Source organism: Carassius gibelio, chromosome A21 (genome assembly GCF_023724105.1).
Source record: "Carassius gibelio isolate Cgi1373 ecotype wild population from Czech Republic chromosome A21, carGib1.2-hapl.c, whole genome shotgun sequence".
Classification (NCBI taxonomy): Eukaryota; Metazoa; Chordata; class Actinopteri; order Cypriniformes; family Cyprinidae; genus Carassius; species Carassius gibelio.
The window spans coordinates 17,582,303-17,605,403 of NC_068391.1; the positions used below are offsets into that span (position 1 = coordinate 17,582,303).

The window sequence follows — 23,101 nt, forward strand, 5'->3', positions numbered from 1 at the left end:
TTCAGACAAAATCTTAAAATAAATAAACAAATGCTGCATATGTTTAATGTCAGGCTTTTATGGCTCAAGTAGTATGATAAAATGGAGATCAAAATAAAGAAAAACATTAATTTTACTAAAAAAGTATGAGCTATCAATCAGACGACAAAAGGGATTTAGAAAATTGTGAACATCTTTCAGCAAAGTTATATATATGATACAGTAGGATTTATGGTTAAAATGTCTGAAGCGGAAATGATGTGATATTAAATCCATTCATTTCAGAAGACAAGACGATAGTGTGAAAGCACTAGACGCATATCCTGACACTGAATAACTGAATTCAGTATTACTTTAGTCACAATATTTATACCAGCTATTGTAGCTGGTCATGTTGACTAGAAGTCATTCTTCTGCATTTAGAAAAGAGGGGTACCCATGTCCAATTATAAGACCCCAAATTTCCTATGCACCCACATAATGCATGCTATACAGACCTCACATACCTCTGTGCGCCGGAAAAATATTACTAATAAATCCCTTTCTGACATTATCGACCAGAGAATAGTTTTCACTGGTAGAAATGTGCTGTCTTTCTTTGAAATAAATGCCACTTGAATGGCTTTATCTAATCAGTCATCCATTGTGTGCCTCAGTGGTCCAAATATGCAATATTTTGGGGCTCATTTTAAAGTCCGTGTGCGCACTGTTGCTGGTGGTTTGTAATTCCATTGTTCCGGTTATATTTGCCAATGTCTTTTTGCAGTAACAGCTGAGGTGACATCACATTAAACATGTATGTTTTGGTTCAGATCTCAGGGGATCAGCCATCCAAAGGGCTTTTCACAGCCTTTTCACACATTTCTTTCCTCCACATACCAGAAATAATCTGGGATTTATATATATATATATTTTTTAATTATATCCGTCAGGACAGCATTACATAAAATAATTTTACTACTGAAATAAATTTAAGATGCATGCACTTTTGCAAAAATCTAATATTTAAAGGCGGTTTAGTTGTAATTACATTACCCCAGGATTGCAGAAAAAAAATCCACTTTTCCCAGAATTATTTATAGAAACTGCTTTGTTGACATCATTGATCATTTGCGGTAAGAATATAATTACCTTTTCTCTCATGTTAAATTGCCATTTGAATAGATTTTTAAGCTTAATGCATTCTGGGAATTTCAGGTTTTGTTGACCGCTTTCTCAAGGTCAGGGGTCCTCAACTCCGGCCCTCGAGATCCACTTTCCTGCAGAGTTTAGCTCCAGTCTAGATTAAACTCACCTAAAGACCTTGATGAGCTGGTTCTGGTGTTTGATTAGGGTTGGAGCTAAACTCTGCAGGAAAGTGGATCCCGAGGGCCAGAGATGAGGACCCATCCTAAATTGTTAAACCGTTTGTACAATAGGTGCCCTCTATTGACATCTAGTGGCTCACCCCAGTCAATGCATTATCAGAGAGAATGACAACAAATCCAAATTAAACCAGCACTCTTAAAAGAAACTATAACCATTTATCATTTTATTGATAACATTGACAAATACCTCAAGTATTTACACACTACATTTTGCAGATAAGAAAGTCGCTCGAATCATTTGAGATCTAAAAATGCCATGTTTATTTCAAATCACAGTGTCACCTAGACATAAAAAACAAAACTGAAGGTGCAAATTAGAGCTTTCCCCACCTTAACATTTCATCACTTGTCTCTGGTTAAAGCTGAAAATGTACCTAGACTCTCCGCACATAAAATTATCAATGTAATAAGTCAAAATTACACAAATAATAACCACAATTCACAAACGTACTCTCATTGCGGGAAGCTTATGGGGCCGAACGAAACTGAACTTTAAATATAGCAACAAATTGTGCATTTTGAAAGCTGGGAGAGTAGAAAATAAAACAAAAGAACTAAGTCAACAGCCATACAGAAACACACCACCTTAAATAGTTTTAAAAGAGTATGTACTGCTACCACTTTGTTTATGGTTGAACGGTGTGGAAATATTTTGCTTTTGCCAATGCAGTTTAATAGCAAGCTGTAACTGGACCACCAGCAAACCCAGCACTGAGAAAGTTTGGTTGTCTAAAGTCAGAGCTTGCATGCATTGGGCGTCTCTACTGGTGATCAGTTTATAGCAGCCTTGACATCAAGACCTCGTAGACCCAGACTTAACTGATACTAATTGGAAGCGAACAAATAACTTGCTGCCCAATTAGGAGAAACAAGTTCTTTAGTCATCCTCATCATCTTCCTCTTCTTCGTCGTCCTCATCATCATCGTCGTCGTCGTCATCATCATCCTCTTCCTTGGGTTTGGCTTTGGCAGATGATGCCCCTCCGCTTCCTTTCCCCTTTCCTCTGTAGTCAGCCATGTCCTGAGAAGACAGAACACTATAACACAACTCATATGCTCATCAAGGCTGCACTGAATAAACAATACAGTAAACCGGTAATACTGTAAAGTATTACGACAATTTCAAACGGTTTCTATTTGAATAGATTTTTAAATGCAATTTATTCCTGTGATGGCCACAGGATCCTTCAGAAATCACGCTCTCATTTGTTCTTCAACCACTATCCACACTGAATAACGAAGAGCATTTTGAGAGAGGTCATGCTGCACCTTCTGATACTTGTCCTTCAGTTTGTTGGCCTTGGACAGGAAGGGCTGCTTCTCCGAATCGGACAGATTGTTCCACATCTCTCCCAGCTTCTTGGCTACATCTCCAATGCCCAGACTGGGGTGCTGAGCCTTTATGCTGGGCCTTTCTTCTGCACAGAACAGGAAAAATCCAGACCTGGGAAAAGGACAAACAATTTAAGCGACAAAACCAAATAAGAGCGTATTCCATCAAGAATCACTGAAATAAGCTCTAGAAATAAGGAAAGAGCACATACGGTGGCCGCCTTGGAGCATTAGGGTCCTTCTTCTGCTTCTGACCCTTCTTTCCTGGATTGTAGCTCATCATTTCCTGGTCATACCGGGCTTTGTCCTGCTTGGCCATGTCTTCAAATTTAGTCTTCTCTTTTGGTGACATAGTCTGAAACAAATGTCCATTTCTTTAAGCTGCTATCTGCAGAATTTGTACATTTATATTCATTGACTTTATATTCTACTTACTTTCCATCTTTCTGAGCACTTCTTGGAAAATTCTGAGAAGTTGACCGAGACGCCGGGGCTCTTCTTGTTGTGCTCTTCACGACACGTCTTCACAAAATAAGCATAGGCGGACATCTTGCCCTTGGGTTTTCCTGGATCACCCTTTGCCATTTTTACTAAGCCGCTTAAGTTTCACCACACCTGGAAATACACAGACAATTTAATAAACTAAAACAAATGTTACTAAAAGGACCTAATATGATTGGGCACCATAGTTTCAATGCATCTTTTCATACATGGGACATCACATCCCTAGAGACACCCTAACTAAAATGTCAATTTTCCAGCAGTGTTGGTTCCAGAATTAATTCATATTCTAATTCTTCTGAAAACCATATGGATTTTAAAGTCATCCTTAAAGAGATGCAAGCTGTGATAACACAAACCAACCAATTATAATGTGAAGTTGAATCACAACATTACATGTTTTCATATAAAGTAAAAATATTTGAAAATCAGATAAAATCAGAAGACTGCATGCTATACATTACATTTATTGCACTATTCATTATCGCGGTGGTTCATGGCAGTGGACAGGCGCTAAAGGGTTCTTACTGAAAACTGTTTCAATTGTTAGAAAATTTTTTACAGACTCATGGGTAATGTAGTTTTCCCACATGGAGTTCTGAACCTCGCAGCTCCTTAAAGCACAGCTGTCTTTAAAGACCTAAATTATCATAAAAATCAGTTAAATGGGATTTTTACTTCGGGAACCTCGTTTGTTTCAATGTATCGTCCGTGGTGCCTTCAAACACGATTTATTTATAATTCCATGCTGTGAAGTGCAAACTGATGACAGAAACTAAACTTTATTTTTAATCGTAAAGCTGCAAATTAGTGATCATTTCCAAAATACGATGCAATTTAACTAGTCAAGCGTTTAAAAGACGATATGCGGAGAGTGACTGTCTGACCGCTTCTTCAATCAGACTCCATTAAAATGGCTTCTTATCAGCGGCGAGGAACAATGACTTGCACATCATAGTTTTCACAGCAGACTCTTCGGGGATTTGTCGACTTGCTGATAGGCAAGCCTTTTAAAAGTCGTTCATTAAATACAGTGAGCCGCGAGGCCAGCTTTTACGAAGTTTCACCGGTTCCCCACTGCACGATAAAATCACGAATCCTACTATCGTGAAGGCTTGCGACATGAATATTAATTACGCACCGTGACGTACGCCCCGCGTAGCTAGCTGATTGGTTGCCAAGTAGACGTATTTAGTGACCTAGCGAATTAATGAATCATACTATGAAGAAGGCGTTCGTTATAAATATTCAAATAAGTGCACTGTACGAATTTAACGCAACAACGTCAGCGAATTAATTAATATTCATGAGCCAAACCTTCCCTATAGTAGGATTCGGAAACTCGCACCCGGCACAAACCCCTTTATAACAAAGGCAGAGGAAAACCAGCCATGACTGGCACTGGCTGTCAACAGCGTGTTTAACAGCTCAATGCTCTCCAGAACCAGAAAACATACAACCAGATTAATCTATTACACAGCACATATAACACAGCGACGACACACTGTGCACTTCACACCAGCCTTTCAGGCCATTTAGCACCCAGTGATTTTTGAGGCATATTTTTACATCGCCAGCCATTTTAAAAGCACGTTCGTCACTTAACTTCAGTTTAACACACAATAAAAATGTAGCTTTTCTTGACTGTAAACGAAAGCAAAATAGTTTTGAACTAAATAAACACAAACCACCGTTAACATTTCACTGTAAATGAGTTTTTAAAAGGAAAACTCGGTTAGTTATACAAAAAATGGGTTTACACACCAAAACGTGATTTAAATAATTAAAATAAGATATTAAAGAAAATATTAGGCCCCAGTGAAGATTTTAAAACGGAGTGTTTTATAGATACCGTCTGATAGTGTTCGTCCCGTCGTCTGCTCTCCTCAGTCACACTAACGGCCTCGCGCTGCCTTCCTCTCTACTGAAGACCACACAGCCTCGCGCTAGCTCACTACGAGACCCACCTGATTGGTCAATCCCGGCGCCCATTTAAAACAGCCTCCACAACTGTGGATTGGCTCAAATATTATACATATTCATAAGATGCTTGCCGCCATTGGACAGAAGCCTAAACCACACCCATTATTCAAAACAAGGCGGGAATTCCTGTCATAACAACAGAAGTTAAAAAGATCTGTGCAAACCACGTGTGAGCGTGAACTACATGCAATACTGTACTACATAGAGAACTGTATGCTGTACAGTGTTTTAGGACGTGAGAATACTGAGTGAAGTAGAAGAAAATAGGGCAGTTTGGCTGCTACATGAAAACGAGGACGGCCTACATAAAAATAGTAATCTAAAACATTGTGTTTAATGGTTTGTCCAAAACACTGTGTCAAGGACATACATGACTATGGTTTTTGTTTTCAATATTAAATTTAGTAGAGTAACAATATGTATTTGTTTTATTATAAATATGTGTCTTAAATTGCATTTACATGTAATCTGAACCCGTTTAAAAATGGGATTAAGAAATGTTTAAGAAATTAGATATTATGGATTACCAAAAGCATTAGAAATTACACACAAGATGAAAGATATTTTTTATTCTTTGTACTACAAAATGTAGATTTAAACATTAACATTCTCAATGATTCAAATTTAAGCTTCTAAGAAATTAGAAATGTATTACTATAAAATAAAAAATAATGGATATTATGAACACATTCAGAAAGTAAAATATGTACGCGTCAGGCAACTTTTAGTAAAACTTAACCTATAATGTCATAGTAATATTGAAGCACATTTTAAATAATAACAATATAAGGTGGCGGTTTATGTACACAAATGTGTCACACAAGCACAGAGCAAATCTATGCACAAATTTTACATTACACATGATTTTGGATTATGTTATATTTCAATTAGCGATTATATGCAACATAAGAGCAAGAACATGTTTGCCAAAGCCACTGGAATATTCAGGCATGTTTAGTAGAGAGACTGTTTAGTTCAGGATAACATTATATTGTTGCCAACAAGATTTGACTAAAAAATGCACCGTTGTCTTGGTATAGGCTGTCCTGAAACTCAGCCCTCGATGAAACTCAGATGTTAAAATCAAATCACCAAAAGTGATAACCTAAACACAATTTTACACACAGAGCACTTATGGAGAATGTCTGCTGACCTATAGTGCTCTGTGATTTAGTCAGTGGTTTTCTGGCCTTTAGGGGGCACCAATGACCACACAGTGGTTATTATTCATAGAATTACACTAGGATCTTATCAAACTTATGTAAATATTTTTATTATCCAAATGTGACAACAAAGATCGGAAAAAATATAATGATTTTTGACACCAGTATTTACCAAGTTAATAAGATATGCTCAGACAGTAGTCTGCATGGGCATGCCTTCATGCTCCGAGGAAGAGGAGAGAGATTGTGATGAAGCTGCATCTCGTTTTAACTCATCCACTCTCTTCTGCAACTCTGACTTCAGGACCAACAACTCCTTCAGACTCTGATGAACAGGAACCTGACAGACAGAGGCAGGGAAAAGAGAGCCTTGAGTGTCAATGAACGTGGGGTATGCACGACTAAATTGCAAGATAAAATAAAAATAACACAATACAATTAATAAAAATAAAAATAATGTTTGCTAAATAAAAACATCAAATTAAAATGTATATATAAATGCATTCAAATATTAAATGTGTAAATACATTGGTGAATCATTTTTTAAATGCATCATTTTAATTTTTTCTTTATCCAATTAAATTCATTTTAACTAAGCAAACAAGTTTAAAGTATCCAAGTGTGAATAATCTAATGGCATGTCCAACTGCAATACAGTTTTTTTTAAATACAATTCTAAAAATCTAAATACAAATGCTTGTACTAAATAATAAAAAATATATATATATATTGAAAATGTATTGATTTTTATTTGTATTATTATTTTTACACTCTTGGGGGCCATTCACATTTGCATCTAGAGATGCAACTTTTAAGTCGAACTTCTCTTAACTCATGCATCTATATATATATATATATATATATATATATATATATATATATATATATATATATATATATATATATATATATAAAATGGTGTTCAGAAGTCATTGACCACAAAGCCGTGGACTTCATCCTGATAAAAATGTATGCAGTTGGATAAATAACATAAATAAAAAAAGTTGTATAAATCTTTAATTCTTCAAACCACATATACCATATAATAAATGTTTTCTAAAAGAAGTGGTTAAAATGATCAATTTTATTGAATATATGGCAAAATAACATTTTAAGTAAATCCAGGCAATCCTAAAATTTGACTTGCAAATGCAACTTAAAATATAAAATCAACTCAGAATCTTAACAGTTTTGAACAGTTAACGGAACTCTACAAAACATATCTTTCACCTACAACCACTGTAGAACGTGGATTACGTAGTTATTAAACACTGTGCCATCAACCATCATCCTCTGCTCACCTGTGGCCTCATGCGAGGGTTCCAGCGCACGTAATAACTGACCCAAAGCTCAAGATGCCTCAGACTGGCAACTGGGTATAAAACATGGTGCTCGTAGTTCACATACAGCGGGTTAGTAAACTCCTCAAGCTGGCTGTTCACATATGACCACAGAGACACGGTCTTGCTGTACACCTCCTGTAAAATCAGAACTGAATGACATTAGGGTGATTCAGTTATGACAGAATGACTATAAAAACCAAGTAACAGTTGCATGCATCAGCTCCTGCCTTTGAGACCCGTTCTTGATCGCTGTTGTAAAGAAACGTCCCAAACAGACAGCTGTACAGGTGATCAAGCACCGTGATGAGAAATACCTCGTTGAATTCAAATGCAGAGGGAAACTACGGAGAGAAAACGTATAATAAAAGAATAATACAACATCATCCTTTTTTCATTATGTTTTTATTTTCCTCACCTGCCGGGTCATTTGCCAGACACAGTCGATGAACTGCACAAAGAGAGGTGAGCGCTCAGAGTTTGCATGATTCCCATCTCCATGTCCCACACGCTAACAGACAGAAGGACAAGAAGAAAGCCGTAAGGTGCTAGTACACGTTCACTGCAGAATGGTTTTCTCCGTATACACAGGATGTTACTGACTGAGGCAAAGCGGTGTCCGAAGCTCAGCCACTCCTTCTCCAGAAGCACCTGGAAGCCCCTGAGCGAGCGGTAGTGTGCGTCCAGCATGAGCATGGCCAGAGAGGTGAGCTGAGCCGTGCGGTCCCAGCCATCGCTGCAGTGCACCACCACTGACGTCTTACCTGACTCGATTCGGTCTGCGATGCGCACCGCACCTGCTAGCAAGAGCTACAGAGAAAATGACCGGTCATTTTGGTAAGTGTTGAGTGTTGGTCATCTTCAGCGTGCGCTGCTCAAAACAGAAATGCAGAACATTAATAACTACTGTCATATAGGCTAATGTTAAAATGAGAGCACTATTTTAAAAAAAATTGTGTATTGTTAAGGTTTTGCTGACGTTTATTTTCAACTATCTTTTAATCAAAACACAAAACATTTACCTCGTTTGTATCTGAGAGACATTCGTTACATATTTTCACTGTGTTAACATCAGTAATTATGACTGTTGAATGTCTGACTTGACTCAATGTATTTTGCTGCGCACCTGAACATATGATTCAACTATTAGTCGAATATCAGCAAGATTCGATTCTGAAATTCTGATTCAGCTATGAAAAAGATACCCCTATTTTTGACGCGCCATCACGACAGGACGCCAAAAAGTTTGTTACTGGCGGTGCCTATAACTTTTGAATGGAAAGAGATATCTTCACCAAACTTTGAACACTTATGTAAGAGCTCAATATGAGGTCACAGTAAAAAATAAAAAATAAAAAAAGAGGAAAGAAATAAATGCGGCATTTGACTATTTGGTGGCACTATAAGCGGGAAAAACAGCTATGACTACACAACCGTTAGTCCGATTGACTTGAAAATTGATATGCAGTGTCTTTGTCCAAATTGTCATAGATGACATTCATGTATCTTAAAAAAACATGGCCACCATTGGCCAATGCGTTTTGAGCACCTATTAGACGTGTTATTATTGCGTTAACGCATTAATTGATTAAAACCACTATTATTTTATTGCGTTAATGCAGTTTTTTATTATTATGAAAGTCTGTTTCTCACTGGCTCGGAATACACATACAGACAAATCATGGGGCACAGGAGGGGATGCTCCCGATCAAATTATTTAGGCTAAGCATCAGCATTCACATACCACTGTCTTTTGAAAAGAATGCAGTGGAGTGAATAATTGTGTTAACCTTGTGGTTTATTTTTTTGAGTCGTATGGGACGTGGTAACACACGTCCCTCTTAGAATATATTGCTTTACAGATCTATCGCTTTTTGCAGCTCAGAAATACTCACGCAATCATGCAGCACGTATCAGATGATCTGGACTCTGGGGCGGTTAGCGCTCACGCTCACTGATCTATATATATCTGAACTGCGCTCTTGCCAACCTCTTCCAACTGATCCAGGGACTGCTAAACAGAGCGATCACACTAGTCAAACAAACCAGGCTTTGGATGTTAAGATTGCCTAGTGTGAGCACATCCTAATTATGCTCTTGTACACAAGTCTCTACCCGCACATCAAGTGTTGTCCCACGCGTCACTCTCCTGCGATGGGTCCAGTGATCGTGCAGCTCTCTAATCGGAAGGTGTCTGTTATAATGTTATGACTGAGGCTCTGGACCTTGAGCATAACTTGTTTTTTTATAACAAACTATAAAATATTTTATTAAAAAACGTTAATGTCCTGGCAGTGACAAATAGCTTGTTTTATATTTAATTACATTAATAAGTTGAGATTTAGGCTACAATCAATATTTTAACTGCTACTATGTAAAAGGAACTCTGCTGTAAAAAGCACCTTTTTTGTCACCTTAAGTGTTTGCAAACCAAATGTTATTACACTTTTGTTCATAGAGCAGTAGGTCTACTTTTAAATGAAAAAAAAAATGTGCACAATACACTACTTTTGAATTCATTATTTGTTTTGTGCATAACAATGCGATTAATTGCGATGAATCGCAGACAGTAATGTGATAACAAAAAAAAGTTTTCCGTTGCCCAGTACTAATATATATATGTTTTACTCTTATTCTTAAAATTTTATATTTTCTTAACTTATTTCTTTAAGAAGAATTTCGATTTGAAATAGATTCAGCCAACGGATGGTTTACTTGTACATGTTAATCAAAATAAATAAATGTATATATATATATATATATATATATATATATATATATATATATAAAAAGAGAAGACAGAACAGAAACATCAATGAAAATTCATTGGGTATAATGACCATCTGATGGTGTCCCGTTTCGATCCTGACTTCAAAACTAACATATTCACACATTCTCACCCTGATGTATTCCAGCCAGTGCGTAGAGTCGACAGATGAGAACCAGTGCTGCTGGTCGATGGCAGGATACACCACCTCCTTGAGCTTCCTCAGGGATTCTCTCATCACGTGTATGTTGGGGATCTCCAGAAAGTTCAGTTCCACATTGATGTAGAAACTCTCATTCTCATATCCTCCATCTTTGGCCTACAGAACAGAAGCCACATATCAGCTATTCCAGAAAACCACCATGTTCCAAAAACACAGTGACCAGCTTAAACCCTGGAATAAACAATAGATTTTGCAGTCTGGTTGAGAAGATGGTAGTTTGAAATATTTAGAGCCAGTCTGAAGATTTTGGTTAGTTGGAGTTGACAAATTTCCAAGACAAGTTGTGCATTGTGCACAAAAGCTTCAGACAACGATTCAGTCCAGAAGGAAATCAAACATGTTTGATATTTTAAGCCAATTCTAGAATACATTTTGTTTTCATTTGTTGTGTGTCTCCTAAAACCAAGACACATGTTTCTGTGTGTGTTGCATTCAGAAGGACTTGAAGGTCTGGAAGTGTGTGATCCTCAGTCCTTTAGATTCCCGTATGATGCACAGTATTTGTCTGGAACCATTTACAAAATCAACAAGTGTATGATGTCTAGTGTTTCAAATTTTAAAAAGTCGTGTAGTGTACTCCAGTCTTAAGATGGAGATTTCAGAAGGGAAACTTTCAAAACATCTGTGTTTTTAGATGCTTAGCTTCAACCACGTGATTTCTCTCATTCAGATTGCACTTCGAGCCATCACACTTGCTGTAATGTGTAAGGGGAACATGTTTTGACATGTTATGATAAGCCCAGAGCATTGCTGAATTATCGATGAGATTTTTATGATCTTTCATGAACTGAACTTCTAAGAAATGTTCACAAGCCTTGTCTTGTCTTCATCTGGACTAATCCAAAAACAAGCAGTGTTAATGTAAAATGGATGATGTTCTAGCAGAGAGAAGATGCTTATTTGACTCATTTACTCTCATGTCGCTCCAAAACTGTATGACTTTCTTTCTCCAGTGTAACATCATAGACGATACTGTGAGAAATGTGTTGTTTGTGTGCACACAATGGCAGTCACTGGGCTCCAGTTGTTGTTTGGTTCCCAACATTCTTCAAAATATCCTCTTTTGTGTTCTATCTTGGAAAGTGATACAGGTTTGGAGCAACATGAAGGTTAATAACGGATGCTAAAATATTTAGTCTGGTTCAGTGTAACCATTACTTTTATATATTTAGCATTTAAGATTTAAAGTGAAAGTGACGTGACATAGAGCCAAGTATGGTGACCCATACTCAGAATTCGTGCTCTGCATTTAACCCATCCAAAGTGCACACACACACCATGAACACACACTCGGAACAGTCATTTTTTTTTATGCTACGGTGCCCGGGGAGCAGTCAGGGGTTCGGTGTCTTGCTCAAGAAAACCTCAGTCGTGGTATTGCTGGCCAGAGACTTGAACCCACAACCTTAGGGTTAGAAGTCAAACTCTCTAACCACTAGGCCACGACTTCAGAGGGCGGCTGTGGCATAATGGTTATAGAGCCGGACTAGTTACCAGAAGGTCACTGGTTCTAGTCTTGGTTGATGGCAGGACTTGTAGGTGGGAGGAGTGAATGAACAGCGCTCTCTTCTCCCTCAATACCCATGACTGAAGTGCCCTTGAGCAAAGCACTTAACCCCCAGTTGCTCCCCGGGGCGCTGGATCTATAGCTGCCTACTGCTCCGGGTGTGTGTTCACTTCTCACTGCTGTGTGTGTGCACTTGGATGGGTTGAATGCAGAGAACCGATTCTGAGTATGGGTAACCTTACTTGGCAAATGTCACGACTTTCACTTTTTTTTTTCACTTCAATTTTAATGAACCACTTTTCTAAGTAAAGTCAGAATCTAAAACAGGTTAGTAAGCTAAATCCATCCCTTATTGTATAATATTCACTTCATGTATGTTTTATATGTTTTTATTTTTAAAACATTAAATTTTGTCTTTACATTGTCATATAGTACTTGTCAAAAGACACCTGACTGATTGATGTTTCTCATTATCTCTTAGATCTTATGCTCTAAAGGCTGAAATGCGTAGAATTAGATTTGTGGACCTATATATGAACTACTTTAGTACAAAATATTAAGTTTTTATTTTTCTTGTAATGGAAGAGTTGGACCAGATAGCGAGAAACAAGCAAACACATTTCTCAATGCTGTTATAAATATATAGGGTATACACAAGACTAATGTTAATGAAAGAAGTCTATTCAACTCACCAAAGCTGAATCTATTTGATCAAAAACAGTCAAGACAGTGATATTGTGAAGGGTTTGAAATAGGAATAAATTACATTTTAAAATATATTCAAATGGAAAACCCCTGTGATGAAAAGCTAAATTTTCAGCATCATTACTCCAGTCTTCAGTGTCACATGATCCTACAGAAATCAATCCAATATGCTGATTTGCTGCTCAAGAAAACATTTCTGATTATTATCAATGTTAAAAACAGTTTGCTTAATATTTTCTGTGGAAACTCTTTGATGAATAGAAAAGTTCAAAAGGTCAGAATTTATTTAAAACAGTAACATTTTGTAACATTATAAACGTCTTTACTGTCACTCTTTCTCAGTTTAATGCATCCAAGAACACTAACTGAAGGGCAGTGTATATCCACAGTATTTGTTTGTTAAAACAGTTACTTACTTTGTTAGTATCAGCCACAGTGCTTTGGCGAGCATCAAAGATGCAGAGCTTATGAGACTGAGCGTTGGCGTCGAGTATGGTCTGCAGGTAGCGCTCATCCTCCCTGCAGCGGCGGTCTGATGGACCCACCTGTGGCTGACCGCAGCGCACGATAGCAGCCTGACTTTCAGGGTGAATCCAGGACAGCACCTGACGAAAAGTTGTAATGTCTGAGATGGTCATATAACAAATCAAATGTTCCTGTGGCTCAAATGGAAGAGCACTGCGTTAGCAGCGCAAGGTTGTGGGTTCGATTCCCAGGGAACACATGTTAGGTAAAAAATGTTTGTCTAAATGCACTGTAAGTCGCTTTGGATAAAAGCATCTGCCAAATGCATAAACTTAACTTAAACTATGTTTAATATTTGAAATCATAGTTAAGATTGTTTAAAACTGTTAAAAACAATTTTTGTAGTTTCTGTTATAATTTTTTTTTAATAATATTAATATACATTGTTATATAAAACATTTTTTTCAAATTTAGTTTTAGTTAATTTAGTACATCAAGTTAAATGAAAAAGAAAAATTATGCATTGGCAACTATCTGAAATTAAATAAATGTAGTTTTACTTTTTTTTTTTTACTATAATAACCCTGATGACAATGCAGATGATGCTACAAGATATTTTAATTTGTCAAACCATACGGACCATAAAGAAAACTAAACTATTTTTTAAATTTTCCTATTCAATTTAAACTAATACGTTATCTTACTGGGAAACGGCGTTTGGCCCTAAAGGCTGCCACTCTCTTCAGTTCATCCTCTGTGACGTTTGAGGGAAGGACCAGCAGAGCGGGATACGTCTCGCACACCTCATAACTGCTGTTGACTTTGCTGATGATCCAGCTCTCGTTTGGAAGACCCTGTTACCATCCACATCATCGACACAGGTACATCAGAACATCATACCAAAATAATGACCTGTATTAACACATACTTTGCATAAGGTGAGTGGTGATGATAGTTCTTACCTGCCTCTTATACTCCACGACTGGGTCGTAGATCTTCCAGCCATCTTCTGGAAATGTCTCTCTGTACTTAAAGGCAAAGAGAGGCTGAAGGAAAAGAGAGGGAACGTGTATCATTAAACACACTGAAACAGCTTCTGCTTCTGTACACATGTGTGGGTGTTTTTAGAAAGTCGTACCAGGTTGTGGAAGAGAGGGAACGCGTACTTTGACAGTATTTCGAACACCTCCAAATTGCTCTGTCCCTCCTTCCTGTACGCAAACCGGGGGTTTCTCAAGTCCTGTGGTAAAAAAAACAGGAATTAATATTTGAAAGTCTGCGCAAGTAAATAAAAAGAAGTGAAGATTGGAAAAGGAAGAGGTCGAGAGCCAAAGATGTGTCCTTTGCCTTGCAAACTATCTCAAGTCCTTGAGTGTTCTCTCCGTGACTCTGAACGGCGACGGACTCCAGTCTGCTAATGGCTCCAAGATTCACATCCAGCACAAACGGAGGATCCTTTCCCAAACACAGAAGAAATGTTATCAACCAACCAAAACATATGTGCTTGCTGAGATCTGAGAAACCAGTTTAGAGAACTAAATTAATTCATTTACTGAGCCAGAACCTCATTTTATTTTATAGAGATCATGTCTGTGTCCTTATTTGCATACTTTTAGTGCATAGTAGAATTATGTACTTTGTAGGCCATAGGAAAGTCTAAACATTTGAGTATGTAGAAAGAGTGTATGCCAGTATTAGGGCAAGGTTGTGACACACCAAACCAACGATTGAAAATGAAAGCTGCCTCACCTCACCAGGGTCTGAGTTGGAAAGTTGCTTATACGAACACATTTGTTCTGCCACTGCCTGAGAGGAAATGACTCTCCATACCAGCAGGTGGCAGTAGTCTGTACTCATCATTCAAACAAGAAAACTGGAACTAATGGTGGAATATATCAACCTCTGAAAGGGCAATTCGGAGTGAAAACAAACATGGTCGCCATATTGAAGAGTCGTTCCAAACTGAAGTGCTCAAAACTGGCCACTTTAAAGGGCCCTTCGGAATGAAGGATTTCGAAGGGAACAACTGATGGACACTTCTAAATCACACGATCCTTTGCGCAGATTCTTTGCATGATGACGGCGCCTCTGTGTGGGCACGTGATAGTGACGCATAAGGGCACTTCAAGAAGCAGTTGTTTGGTCCCCTACACCCTTCAACCCTTCGAAGCTCTCACTCCGGAGGGTAAACCCTTTGAAGGGATTAGGGCATAGGGATGAGCACTTCCAAATGGAACACAGGATAAGACCGTAGATATATAAACTTTGAACAAAGCAGCGCTTGGTAACATTTTAAATATGAATTACATTGATCAGTTGGTCTTAATTCTTTCCAGACAGCCAAATAGTTATGAAAATATTTGCGTATTGAAATGGTCAGGTAAGATGAAGATGAAAAAAGTGAAAATTATTATAAACTACATTGCTGATTATTCAAGCAGAACTTTGATGTGAAGTGACAGTCCGCTCTCAATGTCAGTTTGGTGTGTCACTGCATTCAGATGGCGTAAAAAGAAATAGAAAGTGTGTTTACCCGCACCAGGCTTTTAAAGAAGAGCTTGTAATCAGTGATGGTTAGAGTTCCCCTCACGACCCCAGAAAACGGACAGATATACATAACATCTTTGACTGTAAAAAAACAACACAGCATACAAAGTTATACAATACATTCTAAAAAGTATGACAATTTTAACCTTGTTCACTGACCATATATTAACTCTTCTTTTTATGGTATATTTGTTATGCTTCATGATGGCTCTATATACTAATACATCTCGTAAAAAGATGCTCAAGCACAAGTGTTAAGTTCCTTACCAATAGCTTTGATGGTTTCTCCAGGAACACGCGGGGCCTCTTCCATCTGAGCCTGCTTATTTCCTTCTCTGAGTGCCTGTCACACATTTTGACATGATACACATCATTTTCTGATTAAGGAAAAGAATATTCTGGATAAGCGTTTACATGTTCCTATTGGAATATTCCAGTCTCAGCATAATTTTTCCTATATATTCTGAATAAGGCATTTAAATTATACAAAATTCGGATTAATACAGACATATGCCAGCTGTCTAAATATGATTTATAGAATACAAAATTATTAGTTTTTGCAATTAGTTTTATGTATTTTACACTTAGATAATCAGAATGAGACCACATTTTGAGTGCTGCCTGCCCAAAAACTTGTTGAGTAACATGTTGCCATGGCCTTGCTATGCAGTTGCTAGGGTGTTATAGCTGGTTGTCATAACAGCAAACCCAGAGCCCAATGTATCCATGATATTTTGGTCCCTCAACATAGGACAATTCTTGCATTTTTTATTTATTACTTTGTACAATATTGATAGTGGTGCTTACCTTCATAAGTGCCACTTATTAGTAAACTACTGGGAAATCTCTAATAAAACAGACAAAAAAAAAATTCTAACAAACGTTGATTTATAAAAATACAACTCAGCGTTAGAGAGATACACAAAAGCTGCATGTGGTTTCCTTCGCTACCACTCCAAGACTTTAAGTTCTCTCTCCGCCTATACAAACAGTCAGTCCGAAGCTTGAGGTTGTAAACTAAACACGGAAGGCAGGGTTGTAATTAAGAACACAGAGCAAACTGCTGATGACGCAAATTCAGCAAGAGGAAAATATCTGAGATTCATATTTTTAGATGCTTTGCAAAGTTTTCATTAACTTTGACAGAAGGGAATATGCACTTCTTCACATAGCTAGAATACACACTGAAATTTTCGGGAACATTCTGGAAACCATCAACACCACTCCAGCAGCATATTGAATGTGAATTTACACCAGTAACTAATACAAATGAAAATCTTATCTTAATGCAATATGAAAGCATTAGGATTACTCTTTTCAGATCCCATAAATCACTCGTCTATGGCTCTAAAAGTGTTCTGTGAGCACATTGTTGACAGTGAGCCACAGGGAGCTCAGCGGGAAGAGATGGGGGCTCATGGGTCTGCTCCACCTTCAGTGACACAACTGTTTGGCAGCTTCATAGAATCAGAGAATTCAGTCATTCTGTTACAGTCCAGCTGCAGGACAATGACGGCACTGTGGAGTTCAACAGGCTTGACCTTCACAAAGACACAAGATCTATGGAGATCTGTTCAGCATTATACTAATAAAGCCCTGAAAAGATGGCATGAGGTGGTGATATTTCATAATGGCATATGAGTCAAAACATCTGTATTTTCCACTCACACATTCAGTGATCTATATCAATAAAGTAGAATACAATTAGACATAATGAAAATTAAAATACAAATCATACTCTTTCAAAAGCGTCTGTGTCCCAGAAAAACAAATGTGCACAAAAATAAACATCCAAATATTACATACAGCTAGAGCATTTACATCGACATGTTGGTAAATATCAAAAACACGTCATTATAATGACCAGACAATACAAGAAATATATTTTTTTTCCAAATTTTTTTGATAAAAAAATACTTTTTGACAGACAGACAGCTGTTTTGACAGACAGACAGACAGACAGACAGCTGTTTTGACAGACAGCTGTTTGACAGACAGACAGACAGCTGTTTGACAGACAGACAGACAGCTGTTTTGACAGACAGACAGCTGTTTTAACAGACAGACAGCTGTTTTGACAGACAGACAGACAGCTGTTTTAACAGACAGACAAAGAGCTGTTTTGACAGACAGACAGACAGCTGTTTTGACAGACAGACAGAAAGACAGACAGACAGCTGTTTTGATAGACAGACAGACAGATAGTTCAGACTGTTAAGTGAGTTAGTAATTATGTAAAATAGTTAACAGATAGAGTCTAATAGAATCTCTCTCTATCTTTCACACACACACACACACAAACACACACACACACACACACAAAGAGACTTGCCGAAGAGGAGGCAGTCTGCTGAGGGTCATTGTCCAAGAGAAATCCGTTAACTTCCACATCACAGTCCTGCACCAAAGAAACCCCACAGCACCACAGAAAAAAAAGAGTGATGAGGAAAGAGATAGAAGGAAGCATTCATTTCAAGAAGCCATGAGAACGACAAGTATGAAGGTGTACAAGGGGCCAAATACACTTTAGCACTTTCCCAGATCTGAGGTGTTAGGTAAGGTTTCTGCATCAAAAACTCTGATACTAACTCTGTTTTTGAGGAAATCAACATATGAATGTCTTGTGGACTGTATATTAAACATGTAAAACCTTACAAATAAAATATACCCCCACCCCAAAAAAAGAAAAGAAATGGTATAGTTTATTGCAGCTTAAATATATATTATAATAAATATAGATAAAATATATATTTCACAAAATATTATAAAAACACATGTTTTGTTCAGTATCATATTCATCATAATGTTTCAGTTATGAAAGTTACAATCATAATGTATTCTTTTAATTTAAAAGATTAAGTAAATCTTAATTTGTTGTTACCCCTTTAAAGAACAGAAAGAATGTGAAAATCAGACGTTCTGCATGATTTACAGAGAAGTTGATCTCAACTCATAAAGGACCAATGTTTAAAGTATCATTACTTTATCAGTCTTTTCTGGCCAAAATATGATTATAAAATCCATAATAATCCATAATAACATACTTCCAGTGAAAAAGTCCCCTGATTTCCTCCCATAGCAAAATCCACCAACACAGAACTGTTTAAGACCGTTTTCATTTGTGAATTGTGCTTTGTTCTGAGCATATTTCTCTCCTGATTCAGATGAGATGTCTTACTTACTGGGAAAAGCATATATTATGAATAGACTACTTATATTTTAGCCGGAAGCAAAGGTTTAAAGTTAAAAATGTCTTGATGGATTTGTTTACTACAAACACAGCTTTTCACTTCACAAGATATTAATTGATGGACTGGAGTAGAATGGAGTACTTGTGGATTATTGTGATGCTTTTAGCAGCTGTTTGGACGATCATTCTGACGGCACCCATTCACCGCAGAGAATGCAAATTAAATTTCTCCATGTCGTTCTGATGAGGAAATAAATTAATCTGCATCTTGGATGACTTGAGGGTGAGTAGATTTTAAGCAAATGTTCCTTTTTGAGTGAACTATTCTTTTAACACCACACACACACAAAAAGATTATCAACAATTATCAGTCAACTGGTTTCAGTCACACTAAGCTATCATATGACTCCAGATGAGCTGTCTGGACTATTTTTATGATGCTTTTATAATCCTATGATATGGCCAGGAAAAATTAATCTTTTAAGTTCCACCAAAGGGGTTTTTGTTACAAAATTACAAAATATTGAGAAAAATTTATTTTTTTAATGTGAAATGTGTATCTGTGAAGACTTGACAAAATGAAATAATTTTATCAGCAATGTTCTGATACACTTTGGTTTCATGACAAAAACAGCAGTTGTCTGTGCTGGCTCTTGCATAAGAGTACATAAACTAAAGGCACTGGGTGGAGATCTCTGGCAATGCATTGAGAGAAAAACAAGAGCCTGTTTTGAGTTAGTGAGCATTTACCCGTTTCGTTATATTGTTTGCTTCAGTACATAGTCTTCTACCTCTACCAATTACCAAACTGTGATAAAATATAAGCAAAAACAGGAATAAATCAGGGTCATGAATGAAAGCATGTCTTGATTTTTTTCTAAAGCTAATGCAATCCAAACCATGAGATCTGTGTTGTATGTCAATAGAAAAGGTGTTTGTGTATATTTTAAGTATATACACATACCAGTACGTATTTACACTCATACCTTGTACTCTCTGGAATTCATTTCTGAGCTGATGGGTCCTGAGAACTGATTTGACATTGTGGCTGCTATCAGTTGTTTACACCATTCAACATGAGGCCCTGTGGGACTATAATGTAAAAGTGTTAGTGAGTATATGTTTGTACATACAGTATATGTCTGTCAGTAAGATACTTAGAAGAACATAGTTTGTTTACATACAGTTGGCTAATATTCATCCTAAAAGTACCAGTACATCAATAGCATTCATCATTCTGGACTATGCTGTCAGACAGTCATGTACAGGTGCATTTCAGTAATTCAACTCAAATTGTGAAACTTGTGTATTAAATAAATTCAATGCACAGAGACTGAAGTAGTTTAAGTCGTTTAGTTTTGGCCCACATTTAACAAAACCCCCAGAATTCACCATCTCAACAAAGTAGAACATGGTGACATACCAATCAGCTAATCAACTCAAAACACCTGCAAAGGTTTGCCAATCCTTCAAAATGGTTGTTCAGTTTGGTTCACTAGGCTACACAATCATGGGGAAGACTGCAGATCTGACAGTTGTCCAGAAGACAATCATTGACACCCTTCACAAGGAGCCACAAACATTCATTGCCAAAGAAGCTGGCTGTTCACAGAGTGCTGTATCCAAGCATGTTAACAGAAAGTTGATTGGAAGGAAAAAGTGTGGAAGAAAAAGATGCACAACCAACCGAAAGAACCGCAGCCTTTTGAGGATTGTCAAGCAAAATCAATTCAAGAATTTGAGTAAACTTCTCAAGGAATGGAATGAGGGGTCAATGCATACAGAAGTGTCAAGGAATTTGGCTACAGTTGTCGTATTCCTCTTGTAAAGCCACTCCTGAACCACAGACAATGTCAGAGGCATCTTACATGGGTTAAGGTGAAGAAGAACTGGACTGCTTCCCAGTGGTCCAAAGTCCTCTTTTCAGATTAGACCAAGTTTTGTATTTCATTTGGAAACCAAGGTGGAGGGTGGAGAAGGTCATAGCCCAAGTTGCTTGAAGTCCAGTTTCCACAGTCTGTGATGATTTGGGGTGCAATGTCATCTGCTGGTTTTGGTCCATTGTGTTTTTTGGAAGTCACTGCTCCCATTTACCAATACATTTTGGAGCACTTCATGCTTCCTTCTGCTGACCAGCTTTTTGAAGATGCTGATTTCATTTTCCAGCAGAATTTGGCACCTGCCCACATGGTTAAATGACCATGATGTTGGTGTGCTTGACTGGTCAGCAAACTCACCAGACCTGAACCCCAGAGAGAATCTATGGGGTATTGTCAAGAGAAAAATGAGAAACAAGAGACCAAAAAATGCAGATGAACTGAAGGCCCCTATGAAAGAAACCTGGGCTTCCTGACGACCTCAGCAGTGCCACAAACTGATCACCTCCATGCCATTTGCTAAAGCAAAAGGAGCCACTACCAAGTATTGAGTACATTTACAGTAAATGAACATACTTTCCAGAAGACCAACAATTCACTAAAAATGTATTTTTTTTTTTTTTTATTGGTCTTATGAAGAATTCTAATTTGTTGAGATAGTGAATTGGTGTTTTTTTTAATGTGAGCCAAAATCATCACAATTAAAGGAACCAAAGACTTAAACTACTTCAGTCTGTGTGCATTTAATTTATTTAATTTTTATTTATTTGAGATTAATTACTTAAATAACTTTTCCACAACGTTCTAATTTATTGAGATGCACCTGTACATCTGTTGTTTAGATGGACTACATATTTATACTTGCTTTATAAAACATCAATGACTTAATAATATATACATATATTAAAAATGGTCACTTTTTATCTCACTTTTATCTATCACTTTATGTTGTTTTTTTCCCTCAGAATTACGGGATAAAAATTGTGAGTTACAAAGTAAGAACTGCAGGATATAAACGGACAATAATAGACGTGGGTTTTTCGCTCTTTTTTTCTCGTCTTGTTTTTTCAAAATTTTGACTTTGTCACAATTATGACATTTATATATTTATGAAATTCTGAATTCTTTTTTCAGAATGGAGATGTAAACTCTAAATTGTGAGTTACAGTCACTGATCTATAATATAGAAAATATATATAATATAGAGTTATATATATAGATCAGTGGTTACAGTCTAATTTTGAGAAGAAAAAAAAGACAATGGCATACCTTGCAATTCTGACTTTAACACAAAATTGCGATTTTTTTTATCTCACAATTTGACATTTTATAACTCGCAATTTCATGTAGTTCTGAGAAAAAGTGAGAATTTCTAGTAGTAAACTTGCAAGAAAAAAATGGCAATTAGCAATGGCAGAAACAGGCAGCTTTTTTTATCATTAACTCCAATTAAATTACACGGTTTGCTCATGTGATGTCAACAAAGCGGCGCCCATGAGGGTCTACCCGCTCCACGTATCACAAAACAGACTAATGTCTGCAGTAGAAGTTACATCTCTCGCGAGCGTTCATGTTTTTTATTTCCAAAACCGGTTTACGTGAGTGCACCCTTAATAAAGATCATCATCCAATAATTTATTTTGAAGATTAAGTCATCAGCAGTGTTGCTCATGTTGATAAAATGCTTTCTTATCTGCATGTCTGGTTAATAAAACACAGCATTTAATTCAAAGTTAGCCCGAGGGTTTTGTTTGCATCAAGTCACTCAGTAACAGAAAGCGGTAAAACAGCTAACGTTAGTTTATGACACTCTAGCTCTACAACGCGACGCGACGTATAATCCACTAGCGTCGCGTCACGCCACTAGCAGTGTAACGATAGATGAGTTGTGTCATAAACTATAAAAAGGGTGTTATTGGCACTGACCTGTCTGGGGTTTCAGCGTTTGACTGTGCTGAGGTTGGTCGCTTATCCATTCTCTACAGAAGGCTTACAGAAGGGTAAAATCACGGTATGTTGCACATCCAACGCCCATCATGTGTCTGGATCTGCAAACGCTTTCCTCTAAAACTTTGTGACTCGCCGAGAGTTGAAATCGTGAATCCTACTACGTCGAAAGGAATCGCTCATGAATAATAATTAGGTCTGTGCTGCA

The 23,101-nt window shown here is 37.2% G+C and overlaps 2 protein-coding genes across 6 annotated transcripts; both read right to left on the reverse strand.

Moving 5' to 3' along the window:
* Positions 1-1,493: 1,493 nt before the first annotated feature.
* Positions 1,494-5,179, reverse strand: hmgb3b (high mobility group box 3b). Of its 2 annotated transcripts, none has more exons than XM_052537537.1 (5): positions 5,032-5,179; positions 3,114-3,293; positions 2,891-3,033; positions 2,616-2,790; positions 1,494-2,367 (listed from the first exon to the last, which is right to left on the reverse strand). In XM_052537537.1, the coding sequence occupies exons 2-5, from the start codon at positions 3,261-3,263 to the stop codon at positions 2,224-2,226; spliced, it is 612 nt and encodes a 203-aa protein (XP_052393497.1). In that variant the 5' UTR covers positions 3,264-3,293; positions 5,032-5,179; the 3' UTR covers positions 1,494-2,223. The 2 variants fall into 2 exon arrangements, with proteins under 2 accessions (XP_052393497.1, XP_052393498.1); XM_052537538.1 differs by lacking the exon at positions 5,032-5,179 and adding an exon at positions 4,067-4,250.
* Positions 5,180-5,716: 537 nt separating this feature from the next.
* LOC127942020 (myotubularin-related protein 1-like) lies at positions 5,717-23,082 on the reverse strand. 4 transcript variants are annotated; one of them, XM_052537534.1, is made up of 16 exons: positions 22,873-23,082; positions 20,056-20,161; positions 18,212-18,277; positions 16,147-16,222; positions 15,872-15,960; positions 14,680-14,787; positions 14,471-14,572; positions 14,295-14,378; positions 14,037-14,186; positions 13,284-13,472; positions 10,566-10,751; positions 8,269-8,475; positions 8,084-8,176; positions 7,896-8,009; positions 7,627-7,803; positions 5,717-6,665 (listed from the first exon to the last, which is right to left on the reverse strand). In XM_052537534.1, the coding sequence occupies exons 1-16, from the start codon at positions 22,920-22,922 to the stop codon at positions 6,516-6,518; spliced, it is 1,947 nt and encodes a 648-aa protein (XP_052393494.1). In that variant the 5' UTR covers positions 22,923-23,082; the 3' UTR covers positions 5,717-6,515. The 4 variants fall into 4 exon arrangements, with proteins under 4 accessions (XP_052393494.1, XP_052393493.1, XP_052393495.1 ...); XM_052537533.1 differs by having other exon boundaries at positions 15,866-15,960; positions 22,873-23,081; XM_052537535.1 differs by lacking the exon at positions 18,212-18,277 and having other exon boundaries at positions 15,866-15,960; positions 22,873-23,079.
* Between the last annotated feature and the right edge of the window lie 19 nt (positions 23,083-23,101).